The 24683-nt window shown below is 42.1% G+C and overlaps 1 protein-coding gene across 1 annotated transcript in view; it reads left to right on the forward strand.

Moving 5' to 3' along the window:
- The window catches only part of LOC126481091 (uncharacterized), a 598566-nt gene that overhangs the window by 425315 nt on the left and 148568 nt on the right, over positions 1-24683 (forward strand). Inside the window, exon 2 of the mRNA XM_050104598.1 lies at positions 18114-18387. Within this exon, the coding sequence (XP_049960555.1) occupies positions 18211-18387 (177 nt within the window). The 5' untranslated portion in view covers positions 18114-18210. The remainder of the gene's footprint in view (positions 1-18113; positions 18388-24683) is intronic.

A 24683-nucleotide genomic window follows, 5' to 3' on the forward strand; every position in this document is an offset into this window, starting at 1 on the left:
AACTTTGCTGATATTCTACTCATGGCCAACGGCTGGGTAACGTGGTACATGCTTGATGAGGCACCGGTGTATTTTGATGGTGATATAAGACGAAATGTGACGCGCCATAGCGGTGCAAGCTGGACAGGTCGAGCAGAGGCTGTTCCTTTGCCTCCAAGATCACCCGACCTCAGTCCTCTGGATTTTTCTCCCTGGGGTCATCTCAGAAGTGAAGTGTACAGCGTTATCACTGAGATGGTTGATAAACTGGAGAAGGGAATTGTACAATCCTGTCACTATTTACAAGGTGATTCTGGAATATTCGAAAGAACTTGCAACTCACCACAGAAACGAGTACAGTGCTGCATGCGTATGCAGGACGATACGTGGAGCACCTTGTTTTATCAGGAACGTTCATACAGTAAATTATAGTACGTAACGTGCTGAAATAGTGTTACATTTCTTGTTAAGATAGGGCATGGAGGGAATTTGAGCCCAATTAATAGGGGCTTAACAGAAAAGTGTACATTTGAGATGAAGAGAGTGTAATGGCTACAAGTGTAGATTTTGTATATGCGGTACATTAATATGTTCACACCTCAGTATGCTGCTTGTTTTTCCCTCTGGCGAACAGTCTTCTCATAAACACGTCACAAACGTGACGACCTGATTTCTTCTGCACAGTCGTAACTGCACCTCTGGGTGGACTACACACGTCAGTATAGACTAACCTTTCCGTATCCAAGAGTCACGCTTCAACGCGTGACCTGCTGCCCAAAGGAAAATAAGCATTAATCGCTTCTCCGTGCCACATGTACATGGAGGTACTACCCAACCTAAAATCATACGACTTGTAATAGCTACAACTATTAGTCTGAAAATGACATAAATATTAATGTAATGTTATTCTATAGACCGTCTTCAGTCACCAAAAGAAATACTTATACCCATTACGCCCATTATTTGTACTAAACGGAACATCATTTCACACTGAAGTTAGTGGTGGTTTATAACATTCACAGTTCTTTCGCAAACGGCTTGTTTGAGGACTTATGTCTACTGGAACATATTTGAGTTTTCTGTCGTATACGTTCATCAACGTCGGTTATCACCATTAAATGGGACGGTGACTTGATCAAAAATTAAATCAGTAACTAACAAAATGAAACGGTACTAAGCAATCCTGCTGCACACAGCAATGTTTGATAGCCAAGCGACCAGTGCACAACCCAAAAAAATTTCCGGTTCGATGTCTCCCGACTTCTACTGATTCAGAACTAAGAGGTCTGGAGGTCTAGATAAAGTACGTTCATAATAACTGCTCTAGGCGAATACGCTTATATTACATTAATAGTCCTTCATTGGGCAATTTTGCCGTAAATTTAGAAAGAAATAAAAAATCAACTACTGTGACAGTAAAAATTGTTGTCCCCAGGGGACCTGTCGAAATTTTCGCACTTTTATAGTTTTAAATAATGACAGTATTTGGTATAAGCGTAATCGTTGCGATAACGGTAGTTGTGGAAATGAAGAGAAAACATCTTTAGAAACGAACCGAACAACGTGAAATAATAATCATGAATTAATGAGACACTGCTTGTATGATGAACAGAGATCAAGGACTGTGAGTAGATTCACATAACCTGTAACCTGAACTCGTAAACACTTTCAGTTACAGTAAATACGTTAGGCAATTCAAGGTGATAATGATAAATACGTGTGCGTTTCTGAAAGTATTTTCGTTTAGAAAAGTCAACTTGTGCGACGGGCAGAGATAGTGGACTACTGAACTGGTCACGGTTATTAACTCTGACAATGCTGTGTAAAAATTACTGAGTTAATAAGAACTTTAAAACAAATTACATGGAATTTTTAATAAGATAATGTGGAAAGAGAGTCTCTTATTCGTGATTAATAAGTTATCTTCGCAAAATACAGGTGTGAAGCTGGGCATTCATGATACCCTTTCGCTTGTGATAGTTGAAAGTCTATTTCACGTTAAAATTTTCCACAAATAATAAGCTTTAGCGGAAAATCGGTACGCATTGTGTCTGAAGCCTATTAAAAAAACCTTTCTCAACATACCTCGTTCATACCTGCGCAATTAGATTGTGATAAGGAAACGGGATGTTGACTTGAGAAATAATATATATGAATATTGTTATTGATTAGATCTGCTTACCACGCGGCTGCTACGGTCGCAGGTTCGAATCCTGCCTCGGGCATCGATGTGTGTGATGTCCTTAGATTAGTTAGGTTTAAGTAGTTCTAAGTCTAGGGGACTGATGACCTCAGATGTTAAGTCCCATAGTGCTTAGAGCCATTTGAACCATTTTTGAGCTCTGCTTACAAAAATAAGAATAAATTTTATCTTTTACCAGTGCTTGATATGTGAGTAGGTATTCGAATATAGCAACATGTTTTTTGCAAAGCTCACATGAGGAGAGCTGAGGCCTAACAAAGGCGTAAAACTAATGTGAAAATTTTCTACTAGTGTACAAAAATGTTTCTGAGCAGCTGAACTAAAATTAAAAGAACATGAAGACCGGATTGTGGTACTACATATACTTAGTTATTTCGAAAACTAAACTGAAATCAAACCTTTAATGTCTCTAACAGTTAACTGTCACCGACCGTTAACACTTTCAGGAAGTTCATCTGCTGTTTCTTCACTTCTCTGCACTGATTTTGTAGCTGCAGCATAAGACTATTTTACTCATTAGAAAGTTATGTGGCATACGCCTGATAATTGTTAATGTGTGTTTCGTGCCTCTTTAATCTTTGTATGTATTCGAAACAGGCGGTGGAGGCAAAAATTCCAAGTGAATTGGCAGCGTGAGTGTGTAAAACGACCTAAAAACAACACCCAGCCCCAGCGACTTGCCAGATGTCGGCCGACATTCCAAACCGGTCTTGGTTCATTCCTCTATCTAGGAACAAGTACACACGTAACTCAATCTTATACTAAACCAGCCTCCGTAGCCGAGGTTGCTAACGCGCGATCTTACGGTGGAGCACAACGCGAAGTGAGTCGGTACGACTTCTGGTGGTAGAGTCTGCTCGGCATGGGGAGATTCGTATAGTTGCTTAGCATCCACTGTGCCCTAATGTCCTGGTTTAGATTCAAAACATACCTAAGGGTCTCTGAGGATTGAGGGCACCTGACTCTGTTGACTGTTTTCCTTCTGTACGACTTGGACGTTGAACCCGATGACCCCCTTAGTGCTATGCGCTGGCATCGCGTTCTGTCCTCTACCTTTTTTGTTGCCGTTATTAACTATACAAACAGGCCATTGCACTCAACACGCTATCAACTGAAAGTGAAATGGACTCAAATCGAGAGATTGTATCAGGCTATGAGCTTATTAATAGAAAAATCTAACAGTAGTGGGGGCTAGAGCCCCTTCGTTGGTCTCAGTAAGAGTTATTGTCTTACGCCTCATATCTTGTGCAGCCCTATATATGAAGGGCTTATTTCAATAGTGGTACAAGTCCATTACCTCCACTTTTATGCCTCTAATGCTTCTGAAATTAATGATCCAAACAAACAGAAAGAAAGGACCATCTCTAGCAAGAAGCCATATGCTTGAATATTTCTGGTATCTCAACTGCTGATTTTTCAGCGCTCATTTAACTTTAGGATTCTGTATCTCAAAATGAACAATAATGGACTTGTTCGACTATTGAAATAAGCCCTCCATATGTAGCTATGAAATATCTTAATTTGTTCCAAATCTGACAGAAGCTGGAAAACGGTTCGTCTATGACTTATGTGTGACCTATTCCGTTATTTTTCTGATATCATCTAGAAAAACCAGTAGGAGAACTAAATAACTCACAAGAGTTTTACGCAGTTTAAGCTCAGGTCTTTCTGAAAGGAGGAAGATCAGAGTTCTGGACAACGCTATCATTAGAGACGGAGCACAAACTCGGATTACGAAAGAACGGGAAAGAAAATCGGATATGCCCTTTTCAAAGGAAACATTTCATCATTTGCCTTCAACGATTTAAGGAAATCGCGGAAAACAAGTATCTGGATGGCCGGTTGGAGATTCGAACTATCGTCTTCTCGAATGTGAGTTCATTGTGGTGACCACAGCGCCACCACGCTTGCTAGGTCTTTCTCAGTAAGAGTCAATAACACTCCATTGCAACACTTTGCAAGTTCTGTTGTCTTCTTTTGGAAGAAATTGGAAACACTTATACTCAAAGCTTCAAATCCGCCTCCGACAGTTCAGATTTAGCTTTTCCGTAATTTTTCTAAATCGTTCCAGGCAAATTCCAGGATGGTTCCTTTGAAAAGGCACAGCTGCTCTCCTTCCCCATCTTTAGCAAAAGGATTCCCACCTTGTGCCCCATCTCTGATGACCTCTGTTGTCGACGGGGCACCAACCCTAATCTTCCTACCCTCAAAAATGGTTCAAATGGCTCTAAGCACTATGGGACTATGGGACTATGACATCTGAGGTCATCAGTCTCCTAGACGTAGACCTATGTAAACCTAACTAACCTAAGGACACCCCACATACATCCATGCCCGAGGCAAGATTCGAACCTGCGGCCGCAACAGCAGCGCGGTTCCGGACTGAAGCGCCTAGAACCGCTCGGCCACAGCTGCCGGCTTGCTACCCTCGTTTACTTCAAATCAGGAGTCCTTATGAGAACAGTCCTTAAATGGATCGCTATGGCCGTACCACAAGACAGCATAGTATTCAGTACAGACCTCGTATCGCCCTTCTGATGATAAGGCTGAAACAATTATTCAGTTTCGTAATGTGGTGTAGAAGACTTACGAAATATGTGCACAACATAGCTCCTGAAGTTGATATATATATATATATATATATATATATATATATATATATATATATATATATATATATATGACGGAAAAAATCACAACACCAAAAAATAAATAAACATTTTTATAGGTAACATATGTAACTGATTACCATTGTAATGTCACAAGTTAATGTAAGCGCGAGATAAACCACTGCAAACGTGAAATGCTGGTACATTAATAACCTATGTAATAACCAGAATGTTGAATGCAAGGATGCAAACGTGCACGCATTTTGTTGTACAGCTGCAGATGTTAGTTTGTGGGATGGAGTTCCATGCCTGATGCACTTCGCCTGTCAATACATTTGGCAGTAGATGCTGGTTGTGAGTGACGCTAGAATTTTCCGATGATGTCCCATATGTGCTCGATTGGACGCAGACCTGGTGATCGAGGAGGCCAAGGGAACATGTCGACATCCTCCTCGTAGAACATGTAGGGTTACAACAGCGGTAGGTGGGCGTGCGTTATCCTGTTGGAAACATCTAGAGTGTTCCTGCTGTCAAGCGAAAGTGCACCCCTGGCCGTAACTCCAAGTCTAGGTCAAGTGTGCCTACCACGCAGAAAGGTTGGTTGCAGGCCTTCAACTGGCTTTCTTCTAATCAACACACAGCCACCACTGGACAGGGGCAGAACCATCTTTCATCAGAAAACACAACAGACTTCCTCCCTGCCCTTCAGTGAGCTTTTTCTTGACATCAGTGCAGTCGGAGAAGGTGTTGGTTTGGAGCAAGTGGAAAGCACGCTGTAGGGCGTCTGGCTCGGAGCTGTCCTTGAAGTAATTGATTTGTAACAGTTCTTTGTGACACTGTGATGCCAAAAGATGCTCAAATTGCTGCTGCAGATGCAATACGATGCGCCATAGTGCTACACGAAACACAATGGTCTTCCGTGTTGGTGATGTCACACAGATCCGTTTTCCCGCCAGTGTCTTATATATATCACTTTGTTTTGCGTATCAAGGGTTAACAAGTAAAACCAGTAACGATGACTTAAATGCTTCAGGTATCTGAAACTTCCCAACTTTTCTGGCTAACAATTATTTTGTGTAGTCCGTTGAACTCTTTGCCGGTTAGTGACGTATGTATCTATTGCTGTTATATTCTTTTTTTGTAACGGCATTAGATCATTATCGTTCGTCCTACGACAAGTGCTCCCTTCACCGAGCAATAATTCTATCGCTAAGTGTCCTCATCAGCAAGGCACAAACTCGGTGCCTTTTTCGGGAGTCAACAGAAGAATCTAAAATTTAAACTTCTCGTAAACGTCACGGTAACTGCGACAAATTCGGTTAGGCAACGGCGAAGGACAAAATTGGCTTACTCGCAACAAAACTGATTTAGGAAAACTGTAGAAAATATAAATACGGCTGGCCAGCCTCTCGGGGAAAATACAGCCCTTTTCTGCTGGGTGTGAATTCGTATCTAAACCGCTGACTTATTCCGTTAGATCAAGTATGACGAATCACTCTGCCAAGACGCACATAGGCAATGCGATGCTCGCTTCTCACCTGTTAAAGCACAAAAAACGGAAGTTCGCTAAAGTTGCGCAAGATTACATAGCTTGGAAACCGACTGAGTTCCGTTCTCGTTTCTAGTGACATCTATGCGGCTAGGACGTTAAACGGAAAGTAAAGAATATTAAGAAAGACTTACCGCTTCGGCACACGTCTCGCGTGTCAACCGCCTCCAGAGGTGTGAGTGCGGTGAAGATGCAATCCGACACACCGCAGCTGCCGCAGCCTTGTGCAGGGTGTCGTGTGAGTGTCCTAAATGCAAGCGAGAAGAAAATTCGCCCGGTAATACGTGTTTGTTACGAGTGTCGCTCGCTCGCGTACAAATTCAACTGAGTGGCACCGCCAACCGCAGATGTTATTTCAGATTGACACAGGACATCTCTTTTTACGATGTTTTCCAGGTGCACAGAGCCAAACGTGGAATGATGAAAGGCTGGTTTTTCATTTTCATTATTTCACTGTTAGCCTATTGGTCACGTGAAAAAGGATTTTTCTACTTTTTTATTTATTTATTTGAGTGGAAGAGCCTGCGATTCAATCTGTGGCTTGTGGCAAATGAAAGGAGCTACCTCTCGCATACTTAGTTTTCTGAATGAGTGTTGCTCACAAAGAAAATAAATTTCATTAATTTAAGTCTTAGGAAGGAAAATAATACTGTTAAGTTAAATGTAGATTGTACTGCTATACACTGCATACAAACAGAAAATTTGCAGGAAAGAATATTGATTATCAGTTGAAGTCATATTAAGCAAACAAGAATACTTGCAAACAAAATTTCGTCAGTATGTTATGCCCATAGAGTCCAGTCATCAATGTGTAACAGCTAATACCTTTTACATACTATTTATATATATATACTCAGTTCATAGCTATAGAATTCTATCCCAGGAAAGAATGCGCAAAAGGGGAACACGGTTTTGAAACTAACAAAAGTCTATTTACAACGTTACACCTAGAAAAAGTGTTCACACCTAGAAAAAGTGTTCGACAATGTAAGATGGTGCAGGACGTAAAAAATTGTCTGGAAGCTATAGGGACAAACGGGCAGCATACAACACTTGCAACAAGCGAGAAGGAAAATTAAGGGTGAAAGACGAAGAACGAAGTTCTTTGATTGGAATGGGTGTAAGACAAGGACGTTAGCTTTCGCCCCTAGTCTTCAATACATACATCGAAGAAGCAATTATGGAAGTAAAAGAAATATTCATTCGAATCGTGGCAATGACTTCCGTTTTTTAGGAAGTGTTGGCTCAAATGGCTCTGAGCACTATGCGACTTAACTTCTGAGGTCATCAGTCGCCTAGAACTTAGAACTAATTAAACCTAACCAACCTAAGGACATCACACACATCCATGCCCGAGGCAGGATTCGAACCTGCGACCGTAGCGATCGCCCAGTTCCAGACTGTAGCGCCTAGAACCGCACGGCCACTCCGGCCGGCTAGGAAGTGTTCAGTACATTCGCCTACCTGCTGTTTTATTGCGCAATTGCGTATCTTATCCATCATGTGTCCGCGTCATTTCTACATCTACATCTACATGGGTACTCTGCAAATCACATTTAAGTGCCTGGCAGAGAGTTCATCGAACCATCTTCACAATTCACTGTTATTCCAATCTCGTATAGCACGCGTAAAGAAAGAACACCTATATCTTTCGGTACGAGCTCTGATTTCCCTTATTTTATCGTGGTAATCGTTCCCCCCTATGTAGGTTGGTGTCAACAAAATATTTTCGCATTCGGAGGAGAAAGTTGGTGATTGGAATTTCGTGAGAAGAATCCGTCGGAACGAAAAACGACTTTCTTTTAATGATGTCCAGCCCAAATCCTGTATCATTCCTGTGACACTCTCTCTCATATTTCGCGATAATACAAAACGTGCTGCCCTTCTTTGAACTTTTTCGATGTACTCCGTCATTCCTATCTGGTAAGGATCACACACCACGGAGCAGTATTCTAAAAGAGGACGGACAAGCGTAGTGTAGGCAGTCTCCTAACTAGAACTGTTACATTTTCAAGTGTCCTGTCAATGAAACGCAGTCTTTGGTTAGCCTTTCCCACAACATTTTCTACGTGTTCCTTCCAATTTAAGTTGTTCGTAATTGTAATTTCTAGGTATTTAGTTGAATTTACGGCTTTTAGATTAGATTGATTATCGTGTAACCGAAGTTTGACGAATTCCTTTTAACACTCATGCGGATGACGTCATACTTTTCGTTATTTAGGGTCAACTGCCAATTTTCGCACCATCCAGATATATTTTCTAAATCGTTTTGCAATTTGTTTTGACCTTCTGATGACTTTATTAGTTGATAAACGACAGCGTCATCTGCAAACACCCTAAAACGGCTTCTCAGATTGTCTCCCAAATCGTTTATATAGATAAGGAACAGCGAAGGGCCTATAACACTACCTTGGGGAACGCCAGAAATCACTTCTGCCTTACTCGATGACTTTTCATCAATTACTACGAACTGTGACCTCTCTGACAGGAAATCACAAATCCAGTCTGTTGTAAATTGGACAGACACCGTAATACGCTGTGCTATCTACAACCTGTCCTAGAGTTCGGCAACGACGGGAGTCATCTACGTTTCACACAACTGTCACTCGCACAATATGCGTTTGCTCTTAAAAGTAAGACATGAAAATACATGAGAACAAAACACATTCCATAATATTACAACAAACTGGCGTCAGCAGCATAAAGCAAGCATCTTGTTACTCTAATGGGTTAAACATTAGAACAATTTGTCATTTAGCGAATCGTTCCGTTCCTTTTGACATCTGCAATAAACTGTTGATAGAAGAGAGGCTTTATACATTTCGCATAACTGATATAGAATATGTCGGGAAAGTTTCCAGAGGCACTTGCTTTCACTCTGTCGAGTGATTTTAGTTGCTTTCCAATTCTACGATCATTTATAATCATTCGGTTCTTGTGACGAACGTGGGGGGGAACTGTAATATGATATTATTTCAAATATTAGGCAAAAATATACAAACTCCGCGGGAAATGCATGCTTTAAGGGGGGTAGGACGTCAAACGGACCGACTTGGAGCAGAAGAGGCACAACAGGACATTTTAATTTCCACTGTCTATACTTTTACATAAAAAATCATAAAACTTTGTCAGCATCACCAGGAAGTATTCAGGATTCACACTCACTGCAGTGGAAGTTCGAAAACATAACAAAATAAATTTTTTTTTTACGTGTGAAATTTCATCATTTTTTCACTTACTAATGGCTGCATTTGTTGCTATAGGTACACTTTTCTCCATACGTTAGAGAGATTCTTCGATGATTTTGCACATCATACATACCATACTCGCACGTGTATGAAACTCTAGAATTTATTTAATTTATGAAAAAAAACGAATGAACTGTTATATTTTAAACTTCATGTTTAGAAAAAATCAAATATTGTAGTTAATTATCTCAATTTTTACCACAGTTTTTAATAGATTTGGAAAATCTAGAGTTTCATACACCTGTAAGTATGGTTTGTATGCTGTGCAAAATTCATCAAAGAATCTCTCTTACTTGTGAAGAAAAATGTACCTATAGCAACAAATGCAGCTAACAGTAAGTGAAAAATGATGAAATTTCATATCTAAAAAAAATTTCGAACTTCCACTGCTATGAGTGTGAATTCTGAATCCTTCCTGGTGATGCTGACAAAGTTTTATGAATTTATTTGTAAAAATATAGACAGTAGAAAATTAAATGTCCTGTGGTGCCTCTCCTGCTCCAAGTCGGCCCGTTTGACGTCCTACCCCCCTTAACATAACTGCAGGTTCTAGCCGAGCCTGCAGGTTGTGTTGTTGTACAATCTGAGAAATTTCCTCAATACTTTGTGTCAGTCGCCGTCATAGCAGTGTTCTGTGTGGTTATGTTGGAGCTAATTGAATTCGAACGTGGCAAAATTGCTGTTGCTCGTGTGGTGGGTGTTTCTGTAATCAAGGTGGATGAAGTTGTTTCTTTTCCAAGAGCACCTTATCTAAGATTTATACCACATAGAGGAAAAGCGGGAAAACATCCTTCGTTAAGTGAAAACGCGGACGAAAGTTCGTGTTGAGTGATCGTGACCGACGATCACAGAAGAACACTGTGACGACGAAGTCACTGCAGAAGTGAATGTCGCATTCACGAACCCTGTAAGCGCCACAACAACACGAAGGGAGCTCCAGAAGGAGGGAACTGCAGGGCGACCTGCAATTCCAAAACCATTCGTCAGTGACGCAAAAGCCTGTACGAGGAGAAAGTGTTGCCTGAGCAATAAAACCTCGACTACGGTTTGTTATTTGATCGCATGAGTCTTATTTCACACCGTTTCGAACTTCTGGCCGAATTTGCGCCCCAAGGGTGAAACATGGCGGGGTTTCGATGTTGATTTGGGCAGCCATATCATGGTATTCCACAGACCCCATGGTCAGTCTGTAAGATCGAAATACTTTCAAGAATTATGTGGCAATTTTTGCTGATCATCGCATGGTACAATGTTCGTTCCCTAATGGTGCTGCTGCGTCCAAAGACGACAGGGCCTCTGTTCACATACCTAGCATCGTCCACGACTGGTTTGTGACCACGAGAATGAATGGTCGCATCTGCCCTGGCCACCATATTAACCAGATCTCAATATTCTTGAGCTTTCGTGGTCTACTTTGGAGAGAAACGTGCGCAATCGCTGTCCATCTCCATCGTTACCTGAACTTGAAGGAGGACTGATATAAGATTCATTTCACATCCGCACAGGAACTGTATTTATGTATTCCCAGACGAATGGAAGTTGTTCCTAACGCCAACGGTTTTCCTACGCCGTTTTAGGCATGGTTGTGTGTAATGTTTTTCGTCCACACCCTGCAATTTCGGAACATAAAATTTAGTAGAAAGCTTAGTACCTGAACAACGGAGAATGTACAGCACCGTTGCGAAGAACACTGTTTCATGACAGTCGGACGTTGCTATCTTACTTTAGGCAAAGGATTTACCCATTAGGTCAGTGAACACGAGTGATACTGACAAGGAGACGGCACGACCGTGGGGGTCGGGGATTTGTCCCAAATTTTGTGTGGTGAAAGAGGACCCCTAACACCTCACATGGTTAAAGTATTAGGACGCACTACTCGGAAAATCCCGAGAAAAATCGATCCAAAGTTTCTTACGTGCAGTATGAGAATAAAATGTTAGTCCGTTGCTGAGCCGCCGTTTGGCCTACATGGTTAGCGCTCGGACCCTTACGCCAGAGGTCTCGGGTTCGATTCCTCCTCCGGCACTTTTTTTCTTCTGTTGCTTGCAAAATTGCAGCGCATTGTTACAGGAGAATCATGAAATTAATTCCCGGGAAGATTGTATAAAAATTCATTTTATAATTCACCATCAATTATTGTCACCAATATTCCGAGACATGATTCAGTACTCCTGTTTTGCCTCAAAATTATCAGAAACTCACAACATTTTCGTAAATGTTAATGGGGCATGTTTTTGTACAGATTTATTGCAAACGCCCTGTGATTGTAAAAAATCCGCTTTTATATGCTGTGCAGGATGTCGCTAAAATTATTGCTTTGTTTGTTTTTACGATAATTACCACTGCGCTTCTTGTTTATAATTATTATATGTATAAAAATTGAATGTTCCCAACCGAATTTGTTATTCTGATTAAAAACCCAATGTTTCTCCTCATATACTTTACAATGAAAAGTGGAAAACCCACCGACATGAATTGTGTTGTTGGACAAAAAGAAAATAATTTTTATTCAATAATGTAACTAATTCGTTAAAGATAATTTAGGTTTGGGAAACTTTCTGAATAATAGGTGGAATAACAAAAGAAAATGAAACAGAAGAAAAAAAAGTGCCGGAGGAGAAATCGAGCACGAGACCTCTGGCGTAAGAGTTCGAGCCCTAAACATCTTTTTTTTTTTTAATTCCACAAAAACAGTAACAAAAATGGCTACAACGAAATGACATAAATAAGGTGACAGATAATTGCAGTCATAAATTACAGCATTCAAAAAATGATTCTTTAGCAGTAGCACAATTTAGCACCTTCACTGTCACCTTCAACTGGTGAGGACAGACGGCGGCTCGGCAATGCACTAACATTTTATACTCATACGGCACCTAAGAAACTTTGGATCGATTTTTCCCGGGATTTTCCGGGTAGTGCGTCCTAATATTTTAACCACGTGGGGTGTTAGGGGTCCTCATTCACCACACAAAATTTCGGACAAATCCCTGACCCCACGGTCGTGCCGTCTCCTTGTGAGTCGTATATATAGCTTTGAATAAAGTTTAACATCATACTAATGACTGGATTGCTACTAGCTGCCACTTGAATGGGTAACGTATGCTGTAAAGTATTATCTTCTTCTTTTGAGTTAGCTACCAATTAGCTTGTTCTAGGACACACCCTTTCCTTCCTTATCGTGGGTTCGAAGCTACAAGAACGAGAAATCGCATAGTCATTCAAAACATGGCCCGACTACCGTATTGCCCAAGATGCGCTGAGAACAGACATTTACACAAGATTTAAAAAGCGTCACAAGTGAAAAGGTAGAAAACGGGAGAGCGGAAGATTTCCGCCTAAAGCAGTGAGAGTTCTGCTGGTTCCTCCTCTGGTCTGTTCCACACTGACGGCTTCCGGGAAGAGTTTCGGCTTGGAACAGCAGACGTCATTGGGGTATTTTAAGTTTGTTTTCCGTCAGCTTCTTTCCGGAAGTTACATGTTATTTCACGGAACCCTACATGCAGCCTTTTCTGCATAATACGGTATATTAATTTCGCTTGATACCAATTGTTCACGTTTATCCTTTGAAGAAGCAATGAGTACTACTCAGTATTAACGAACTTTACTGTCGTTGAATAAGTAAATCGCTCGTGCAGCTTCCTTTCATCGTTTCCAAACATCATCTTTGAGTATTTGCAAGCTCCCAGGTTAATCTAACTACGATTCAATTACGACGTATTTCTCGGAATGGCGTTGTCTAGCACAAGCGAAGAAACACGTACATTGGTACCAGTGTTGACAACGCTCTTGAGAAAGAAAGTTTCTTTAGATGCCAACCATTTAATGCTTCAATTTATTGCTTTAGCTATTCTGGCACCTTGAGGAGCATGTGGTCAGCACACTGCTCGCACGGTAGATGTCGCATTTCTTGAAATTGGAAACACTACTAATCGATCAAGTAGCTCCTCTGTTGGCCTCACGAGGCTGAGTGCAATCATCCCACTAAGGAAAATTCCCTGAAAATATCGGGAATGGAATCCGGGTCTCCCATACGGCAGTCAGCCGTGCTGTGTACTCAGCTTCGGAGGCGGAGAAGAAAACAAGTTCGTTTTGATAATTCAGTATCAGTACCAGGTGGCTCTTCTGAAGTTAGTTATTGTTTTCTTAACTCAGATTTTTCAGTTTTTTAAACTATGCCTTTTCCTTCCTCATTTCTTTATTTCGACAAAAAAATGGTTCAAATGGCTCTGAGCACTATGGGACTTAAAATATTTGGTCATCAGTCCCCTAGAACTTAGAACTACTTAAACCTAACTAACCTAAGGACATCACACACATCCATGCCCGAGGCAGGATTCGAACCTGCGACCGTAGCAGTCGCACGGTTCCTGACTGCGCGCCTAGAACCGCGAGACCACCGCGGCCGGCAGTGGACACAGTACAGTCCAAATTGAAATGTCACGCTACAGACTCAGCTACTGTTACTTTAAGTGATAAGGAGATTGTTATCGGATGCGGGAGCTAGTGTGTAATTTTTCTAATAATCAATAGCCGAAAAGAAATGAAGGTTAGGATATGACAGCGCGTCGTTCAGTAATCGACGCTTGAAATGGTAGTCGGGAGTTATAGTAAATAAGGGATGGTATCCAAAAGTTGCGCTTCACGGGCAAATGGTTATGACTACTCTGAAAGGCTGCTAGGCCGAAGTGGCCGTGCGGTTAAAGGCGCTGCAGTCTGGAACCGCAAGACCGCTACGGTCGCAGGTTCGAATCCTGCCTCGGGCATGGATGTTTGTGATGTCCTTAGGTTAGTTAGGTTTAACTAGTTCTAAGTTCTAGGGGACTAATGACCTCAGCAGTTGAGTCCCATAGTGCTCAGAGCCATTTGAACCAAAGGCTGCTAAGTGCCCTCCCATACATTCTTCTTGAAACAGTGGGGCAAATGGCTTCGACCTGACTGCTATTGTTAGATGTATTTCCGTGAGTTTGCGGTGTTGCGATGACAGTGTGTCCATTTACAGTTTTGTTTTAAACTTGGAGAAACCACTACAGAATGGCAAAAAATTCTGAAGCATGTTTTTGGCGACAAAGCTGTGTGTCATATAAGGACTTAAACTGATACGAGTGTGTCAGAATCCGGCAAACATTGCCCGATGACGACGACGGTTTCGAGCGTCGGTAAACTGGCATCACACCAAAAAAATGTTCAGAAAGTGGTAGATCTGTTTCTGCAAAAACGTAGACAGACCAATTAAGATCTATGCAGTATCTTGGGAATAAGTATGATCCATGTGAACTTATTCTGTCCGAAAGATTGAACGTTTGTACAACAAGTGAATCAAGAAGAGGGGGGGGGGGGGGGGGGGGGAGTCTTGAAAGTCTGCAGATAACTTAAAAAACTGTTTCAAGAGGATTCATTCTATCAAAGGCTGTCACTGCTGACGAAAGTTCGATTTATGCCTACGACCTTGAAGTTAAAGAGCAGTCGTCGCTACGGAAGAGACCTCCTTCGCCTCGGCTAGAAAGCTCTCGAAAAGCTAAGAGTAACATTAAGTTCTCCGTGATATTTCTTGATATATACTGATGGAATTGTTCACAAAGAGTACGTCCCTCCACGTCAGTCGATCAATAAAGAGTTCTATTGCGATGATCTAAGATGTTTGAGGGACAACATGAAGTCAAAAAGTGCACAGAAGTGCCAGACGAACGCTAGGAAACTTCATCATGATAATGCGGTCTTCACGAGTGAAGATATCGAATTTGTTTCATCACTGGGTCAAGGATTAGATCCGTTCTCAAATGATTTTGCTAAGGAAATAGTTGAGAAATTCAATTCCTGGGACAAGTTTTGCTTTAGCAGTGTGTCTCAGATGTCGTGGTCTTCCGTCGGAAGACTCGTGTGTCACAGCATTTCATGACTTCTTATTTCTGCATAATTGCTACAACATACATACATCGTTGTTGCTGTTATTGTTGTATTTAAACTGAGGGCTGCTTTGACAGAGATCGCAGCGTTAGTGCATTGTACGAAGATCTTCGTTTCCGAATAACTATTATCACCTAAAACACCTGAACCTGCTTACTATACTCAATCCTTGTCTTCCTCTACAGTTTTAACGCCCTCCGCCCCCCCCCCCCCCAACCCTCCTCCAAAAACTTCCCTTCATTTGGAAATTAACTTTTCCTTGATGCCGCAGAATGTGTTCTAAGAACCTATCTCTATTTTAGCAACATGTTTTCTTAACTTTCTTCTCTCCCCAATTCGATTCAGAAGCTCCACGATCTACCCATACAATCTTCAACATTATTTTAAACATCACCTTTCAAAATTTTCCACTCCATTCTTCTCTAAATTGTTTAGCATCCACATTCAATTTCCGTACAATGCAACACTCCAGACAAATACCATCAAAAAATTTAAACATATTTTGTGAATGATAGCCAACAGCTGTTACACTTTTTAGGAAGTGCATGACAGAGATCTGTCGATATATCTATTTTATTGTTTCAGACTGTTTCGTCTATCAGCTATCTTCAGTGTGTAAAACGTCAGATATTAGTTTCGTAGCACGTTGGTTTTCTATATGGAAAGCCTTGTATCTCAGCAGAAGTGAAACAGATGGATCTCCAACAAGCAATCCGTAATCAAGATGTAGTACAGTGGTAGCGTATTACGTAGATGTGAATGCACAGTTACAAGTTTTCGTCAGATAACACGTAAGTACTTAATATATAATTTTTATAGAGCTGATATGATATCTGCTATCACCAGCTGTAATAATAATATAAATATAGACAGCTGTGTGTTAAGCAATTTCTACACAGCTATTTGGTTGAAAATTGACATTTTGATATCGCGGCTGTAAACATAGTACAAGATGAGTCTTGAAAATAAGAAAACAGCAACCAGTCAGTGTTAACAAAGCTATTTATAAACACAAATAGCTCCCTTAGCTGTTTGTAAAATATCTAACAGCTGTTGGGAATCGCCGACAAAAAATATTTCTGAAAGTATTTGTCTGGAGTACGATTTATCTGACGATTAGTTATAACTATGCCGTCATCTTTAACAAACTAACATTTTACTTACTCTTGATTACGGATTACCTTTCGGATACCCATCATTTTCAGTTCTGAAGAAGTATAAAGCGATCTTAATAACCTTACCACGTCGAAGATCGACATGCCACGTTGCTAATAAAATAAACGTAGACAGCTGAAGGTGGCAGGAGTAAAATACAGAGTGCGAATTTCTATTTACAATTTGCACAGAAATCAGATGGCAGCTATAAGAGCCGAGGGGCATGAAAGGGAAGCAGTGGTTGGGAAGGGAGTGAGACAGGGTTGTAGCCTATCCCCGATGTTATTTAATCTGTATATTGAGCAAGCAGTGAAGGAAACAAAAGAAAAATTCAGAGTAGGAATTAAAATCCATGGAGAAGAAATAAAAACTTTCAGGTTCGTCGATGACATTGTAATTCTGTCAGAGACAGCAAAGGACCTTGAAGAGCAGTTGAACGGCATGAACAGTGTCTTGAAAGGAGGATATAAGATGAACATCAACAAAAGCAAAACGAGGTTAGTGGAATGTAGTGGAATTAGATCGGGTGATGCTGAGGGTATTAGATTAGGAAATGAGACGTTTAAAGTAGTAAATGAGTTTTACTATTTGGGGAGCAAAATAACTGATGATGGTCGAAGTAGGGAGGATATAAAATGTAGACTCGCAATGGCAAGGAAGGCGTTTATGAAGAAGAGAAATTTTTTAACATCGAGTATAGATTTAGGTGTCAGAAAGTCTTTTCTGATTGTATATGTATGGAGTGTAGCCATGTATGGAAGTGAAACGTGGACAATAAATAGTTTAGACAAAAAGAGAATAGAAGCTTTCGAAATGTGGTGCTACAGAAGAATGCTGAAGATTAGATGGGTAGATCACATAACTAATGAGGAGGTATATAATAGAATTGGGGAGTAGAGAAATTTGTGGCACAACTTGACTAGAAGAAGGGATCAGTTGGTAGGACATATTCTGAGGCATCAAGGGATCACCAATTTAGTATTGGAGGGCAGCGTGGAGGGTAAAAATCGTAGAGGGAGACCAAGAGATGAATACACTAAGCAGATTCAGAAGGATGTAGGTTGCAGTAAGTACTGGGAGATGAAGAAGCTTACACAGGATAGAGTAGCATGGAGAGCTGCATCAAACCAGTCTCTGGACTGAAGACCACAATAACACCTGTGTGTAAAGTACTTCGTAAAAGAAACTTTCAGAAAGTATTTCTTAACAACACTTCAAATTACATTTATTTCTTACAAATTTCTCTTTTCTAAAACAGTTTTCTTGCCACTGCCAGTTTACATTTTATATCCTCTCCAGCCTTGTTTTGCTGCTCAAACGAGAAAACCGACCATTTTTATAATCTCGTTTCCTGACCTAATTTCCTCAGTAATATCTCAGTGCACAATAGCTTATCATTAAATTGACCATCTTTTTTTGGCCGGAACGCAGTGATGAGAAGAACCGCGTTTGCCTTTTCGCAGGGAGCAGTACCTGTTCAACGTGTTCGAGGTGGTGGTCTCGACGCTGGAGTCCAAACTCCAGCGGATCGAGAACCTGGACCGCGCCGTCGAGCACCTGATGCGGCGCGTCGAGCTGCTGGACGCCCGCGTCACCGACAACATCGACAAGACGGACGCGGTGATCGCGCGGCTGCGCGCCCTCGACCTCAGACTTTCCGCAGACCCGAACCCCGGACCTCCGCCGGGACCAGCCGGTGAGGCGCTCGACGCCCGGCTCATCTCGCTCGACCAGAAGGTGAGCACCTGACTCTGCGGCTGTAAATTTTTTACCTTATGTTTTCGGTATTGTCGAGACACTTGCCGGTTACTAACTATTATTTATTCGTTACTTTCGTTACGGAATTTCATTACAGGTGTAGTCTACTCCGCATCCGCAACTGATAGCCATGTGCGAGGTTCAAATGGCTCTAAACACTATGGAACTTAACATCTGAGGTCATCAGTCCCCTAGAACTTAGAATTACTTAAACCTAACTAACCTAAGGACATCACACACATCCATGCCCGAGGCAGGATTGGAACCTGCGACCGTAGCGGTCTCGCGGTTCCAGACTGTAGCGTCAGAACTGCTCGGCCACTCCGGCCGGCTCATGTGCGAGGCCCAGGTTCGATTCCCGGCCGGGTTGGAGATTTTATCCGCTCGGGGCTTGAGTGGTGTGTTATCCTCGTCGTCATTCCACTATCATTGACAATCAAGTCGCTGAAGTGTCGTCAAATAAGAAGGCTGGCATTAGGCAACGGAAAAACCCGTGATGGCGTTTTCCGACCAAAAATGCCATTCCATCATTTCATTTCATTATAAGTAAGTCCTGGAGACTGATGACCTCCGATGTTAAATCCCATAGTGCTCAGAGCCATTTGAACCAAGTAAATACTTTTTTATTAACCTAAGGAGTTAAAGGCTTAATCGTGCTGGTCAATGCGTTATTAGAATGGGATCTCTTTTCCCAGAAGGTCTTTCTCTTCTACGTTCTGATGAACAGTCACCATGTCTGTAGTGGCATGAATAGAAACAGCTGAAGGTACAAGAATTGAAGTGGTTGCAGTATCAAAATAAGCTGCCTGACAAAGAAAAAGGAAGCACCCAGAAGACGTGGTGGGATGTCAATGTAACCTCGTACATGAACATACCATCAGTGGGTATTTAAATTATTAGAGCTGCGATTCGCTGTGAAAGGTAAAATGGCCACGTGAATGCATTGATGTTGTTCCTATTTCGGGTTGTCAAGAGGCCTGGTAAGGAATATAAGAAGTGTGAACAGTGTCGGATGTTGAGTGATCACTGTGTAGAACTCACTGATTCCCGGTATTGGTGTGAGACAGCATCATCAGCAGCTGTGTTCCCCGTATGGCCAGCTGGTCGAATCTTGCGATATCCAGATCTGTGGAGCATTCTGATGCTACAGCGGCCCGATGCGGGACTGCTTGGGAAAATGAGAACAGGCATATTCGTCTTCAAGCTTCCGGTCGATCTCCTCTGACCATCACAATAGAGGACTGTCGTGTCGTTCACCAAGCACTTCGTAATCCCTGTGCCTGCCATCCGAGAACGAGTAATGGACATCCTGCGACATTCTGTGTCATGTCGGAGACTAGGTGCGGAAGGACTAGGGGATTACGACCTCATTCGTAAGATGCAGCTGCGTTTGTAGAGGTGTCGTGACTGGGAGCCACAGAGGGCTGCATAATGCTGTCGCATTGTGTTCAGCGATGAATCACAGTGCTGTACTACCCCGGATGACCATCGTCGGCGAGTATGACCGCGGCCTGGGGAAAAGTGTCACTTTCTTCAAATGTTTTGGAGAGAAACAGCGGTTTTGCTTCTGGCGTCATGGTGTGGGGAATCATCGGGTATGGCATGGCCACGGCCGGTACTGATTGAGGAAACTCTTGACAGGACAACGGCGCGTCACTGACATTCTGGGTCACCCCTCACAGCCGGCCGCTGTGACTGAGCGGTTCTAGGCGCTTCAGCCCGGAACGGCGCTGCTGCTACGGTCGCAGGTTCGAATCCTACCTCGGGCATGGATGTGTGTGATGTCCTTAGGTTAGATAGGTTTAAGTAGTTTTAAGTCTAGAGGACTGATGACCTCAGATGCTAAGTTGCATAGTGCTTAGAGCCATTTGAACCATTTCATCCCTCATATGGCACTACCCTGATGCCATTTTTTGACAGTGTAACGCTCGTCTACACACACACACGCACACACACACACACACACACACACACACACGTGTCTGTATGAGCTGCCTGCGTGACGTGGTACTCCCGTGGCCAGCAAGGTCTCTACATCTATGGCCGATAGAACATGTGTGGCATCAGTTCGAACAACAACTGCGTCCCACTGTCATCTTTCCATGACACTGGGGACCAGTCACAACAGTTGCGAGCCAGAGAGGTGCAACGTCGCACTGACAGGTGGGCTCATACTGCCAAGTTCTTTGTAAATTTGACTCGAGTTTGTAATGGTTCAAATGGCTCTAAGCACTATGGGACTTTACATCTGAGGTCATCAGTGCCACAGACTTAGAACTACTTAAACCTAACTAACCTAAGGACATCACACACATACATGCCCGAGGTAGGATTCGAACCTACGACCGTAGCAGCCGTGTGATTCCGGACTGAAGCGCCTAGAACCGCTCGGTTACAGCGGCCAGCCGAGTTCGTGATCACTTACCCTCTCTACCCGGGAAGTTTCATTTCGTTTCCTCTCCTCTCATTCTGGATGTTTCCCTTTTTTGTCAGGCAATGTAATACGACACTGCCTCACGTGCACCACTGCAGGCAGGCGCGGCAATTCTGACGAATGATGTCCGGTCTCTAAAGCGGCAAGACAAGGCGACCTACTACCTCCGGACGGCAATAGTGGTGTCCGAAACACTTGCCGTACAATGCGAAAACTGTCCCTTAAAGCCGTAGTCAATCGTATAGCCGACAATTTGCTATACGGGAGAAACTGTAGCGTTTGAAAAGAAGCAACTGGAGGGTAACGAATACTGCCGATCCCGCCCGAATTGGAAACGAATTTCATGTGGGGAAAGAAAACATGGCGAGAGAAAAAGTGTATTCGATACTCACTAACAGCTCGCTCCGCTGAGAATATGAAGTTGGAGGAATGCGGAAACTACCGGCTGCGCCACGCCCGGGCGTGAACTGCGTGCCGGGGTGCGAACACCGAATAACGAAACTTTTCGTACAGTAACGAAGTGGCACTTCGAGTCTCATGAAAGACTCGTTACTCAGTAACGAATAGATACGGTACGCTACAGCCCTAGCTGACTCTTACCCGCTACTGCTGCTGCACACGTGCATTTATACCGCAAGTACTGATTTAAGTACATTTCAGATGACGGCATTCACTCTTGTCTTCAGCGGAATGGAACGGGCAAATGGTTCAAATGGCTCTGAGCACTATGGGACTTAACATCTGGTCATCAGGCCGCTAGACTTAGAACTACTTAAACCTAACTAACCTAAGGACATCACACACGCCCATGCCCGAGGCAGGATTCGAACGTGCGACCGTAGCAGCAGCGCGGTTCCGGACTGAAGCGCCTAGAACCGCTCAGCCACAGAGGCCGGCTAGTACTGCCAGATACAAAATCCAAATCCTCACCTTACCCACTATCAACAACAAGATACTCTCTTTTATCTACATCGACATTTATGTTTCATTTTTTATAGGCATCCAGTAACTTTCTCATTTGATACATGGCATCAGCCATATCCAGAGTCATCAGTACCCGATCATCGGCAGATAGTAATAAATGTAAACGTTGATGCTATACTACCACCTCCAAATTTCTGCAATGTCTGTTGCAATTACCAAGAACAACTTAAACAAGCGTGGTTATATGTAACATCCTTGTCTTAATCCTTTACTTGTTTAAAAACTTGCCGATACCTTAACGCCAACGTTCACAACTGCCGCTCATTGGTGGTACATCCTTTTCACCAACTCTATTAATGCACTATACACTTCAACATTTCCAGTTCTGTCCATAGTAACTTTTGGCACAGAATCGTACACCAAATGGAGATCTTGTTATTTTCCAGTTTCACCTCTTCAAATCGTCGACATATGTAGGAACTGCAATGGATCTATAATACTGAAATGGCTCACTTTTAATGTCGTTTTTGCCATTATTTGTGGCCAGTCACGCATGAAACAATGAAATAACAATATGGTAATTATAGGGAATCTGCAAACATATATCTTAGACAGCCCCTGTTCTCACGAACCATTCTTAATGTATGAATGCTTTCGGTATATCAGGTTCGTCGTAACGGTTACTGGGAATAGGAACACAGGGCAGTCCGTTGTACGATCGCATATGTTAACGTAGAACAAGAAACGCGAAATATATCTTATTCCTTTCTCCTCCGCAACACAGTGTCGACAAGCAAGGAAACTGGGTATCCTTGGGCGGCTGACCACATGCGTTGTCGCACTGTCTGCGCGCGACTTCGGACCGTTCTACAAGTTCTCATTCAAATCACTAGCTCGCTCTGATTTTGACGACATACCTGTAATCCTGTGTTGCTCCGTTACCGATATTTCGCAGCTTCTAGTACTTAGAGAGTTCTACTAACGTGCTTGATCCTCACTGACCTTGCACATGGAAAAATTTCAAGCGCTCTCCGACGTTCTGCACTGGCGGGAACAAAGGAAAGCTGTATTTTGTTTGCAAGAGTGCAACTGGATCTTACTTACAGACACGACTACTAAAATTATTAATCAGCTGAATATGGGAACTAAATGCCAGGACCCTCATCTACATGTAGGTGAGGCTCACGCAATCCATCTTCATCTACTGAGATGTTGCATAGACCTCAGATCCTTTCACAGTCTTCCGCTCCGTCCAAGTCCTAGAACGACTTCACTCCGTATCGTTTTTCGTACCCGAATGCTCTCTCACACCCGTAACCTGCACCAACTAACAAAATTGCCACATCTCTTCAAAGACTTGGACCGACTTTGCATGTCCTACACTTCCCCTAAACATGAATCCCAACAGCTTATTGTATCTCCGATCCTCGTCAAACTGGCATTCCGCTTGATCAGAACGCTCCGTTTCCATCTCCAAACACTCCACATCTTTTCCTATCCACTTCCCCTCTGAGACCACGAAATAACCCCGGAATCCATTCATTACAACTAAAGTAACCTTACTCCTTTCACTCGAAATAAGGGCTCCATCCCATTCCTTCCCTGCCCAAATGCAATACTATCCACCTCTCAACGCCTACATACCATCCATAAATTCAACTGCACATACTCGTCTAACATATTTCCTTTAATGTCCTCTCCAGTTCCACATTCTTATTCAATCCTTCCACTTACTTTTACCGGGAGCCTCATCAATATCTCCATATAACAAAAAGTGACTCTCATCATTAATTTCATTTCATGCTTCTCATCATTTTTATCTTAAAGAAACATGCGTATTTTAAGATTTTAAATCTAAGACTGTATCTTACCGCTGTCAACTCGCCCCCTTCAAGAGGAGTTTAAATGGCAAATAAATAAAATAAACTTAAAAAGTCCTGCGATAACTCACAAGAACAGTTGAGAGACTTTTCACAGATGGGCATATACAGGATATAATTCCCAGCTCTCATTTTCTTCGATTAAAAATGAAAAATACTCAATATGGAAAAGCAAGTACAATTTTGCAATCTTCTGTTCTTGCTGTTGGTGATTTAATTACTATAGTTTTGTTACATCCTCTGTCCCAAATACGTAGCATATGTTTTTTAGGTTCATTCCGCTGGTACAAGCAAACTAAGGATCAATGCCTATCATAATTGCCAAGAGTGTCTGCGGTCAAAGAGGTAAGACCATATCCATTGCAATACACTTCCGTTTATGACAATATTTGTTAAAGACGTCAGTGTTAACATTAGTTGCCGTGCCGGTAGTTCATTCTGATGTGTTGCACATATTTCTTAGTGTTGTGTATAAAGAGATGTTTCTTCATTGCTGGCGACTATCGTAGGTTTGCCTTAAACTGTCGCTACAGCCTTACTGACTCCGCTGACTAACGTTATAAATACTTATGTAGTTATATGATAGAGCTGATTAACTATAATTGGTAGGATGCAAGGTGTGGTTTCTTTAATTACAATTTTCGATGCAACAAATTTCTCAATAAAATTACAACCATTTTCGCTCTACCTCGTTTCAGCATGATCTGAGAGACACGGGGTGGCTTGCATATCGAATAACACACTAAGGAGTCACAATACGTCTCTTAACCAACCATGAAGTCTTATGAGGTAGGATTTTTTAAATAGCTGATACCACAGCAATGAAGTTATTAAAAGACGCTGGCATTTCCCACTTTTGGTGAATTAATTTTATTTGTTCACAACTAGATTCAATCTTTTAGGTCATTCGCAAGTGATTTTGTGGTTCTGCGATAGAAAACTATGTCTTGCACATTGAAATAACAGCGTCTTTAAATTTGTGTTTTCTGTTCAGTTCTGAATGATTTGAGAAAATCAGACAACCGGTTGTAGTTATA

Source organism: Schistocerca serialis, chromosome 5 (genome assembly GCF_023864345.2).
Source record: "Schistocerca serialis cubense isolate TAMUIC-IGC-003099 chromosome 5, iqSchSeri2.2, whole genome shotgun sequence".
In the NCBI taxonomy this organism is placed as follows: Eukaryota; Metazoa; Arthropoda; class Insecta; order Orthoptera; family Acrididae; genus Schistocerca; species Schistocerca serialis.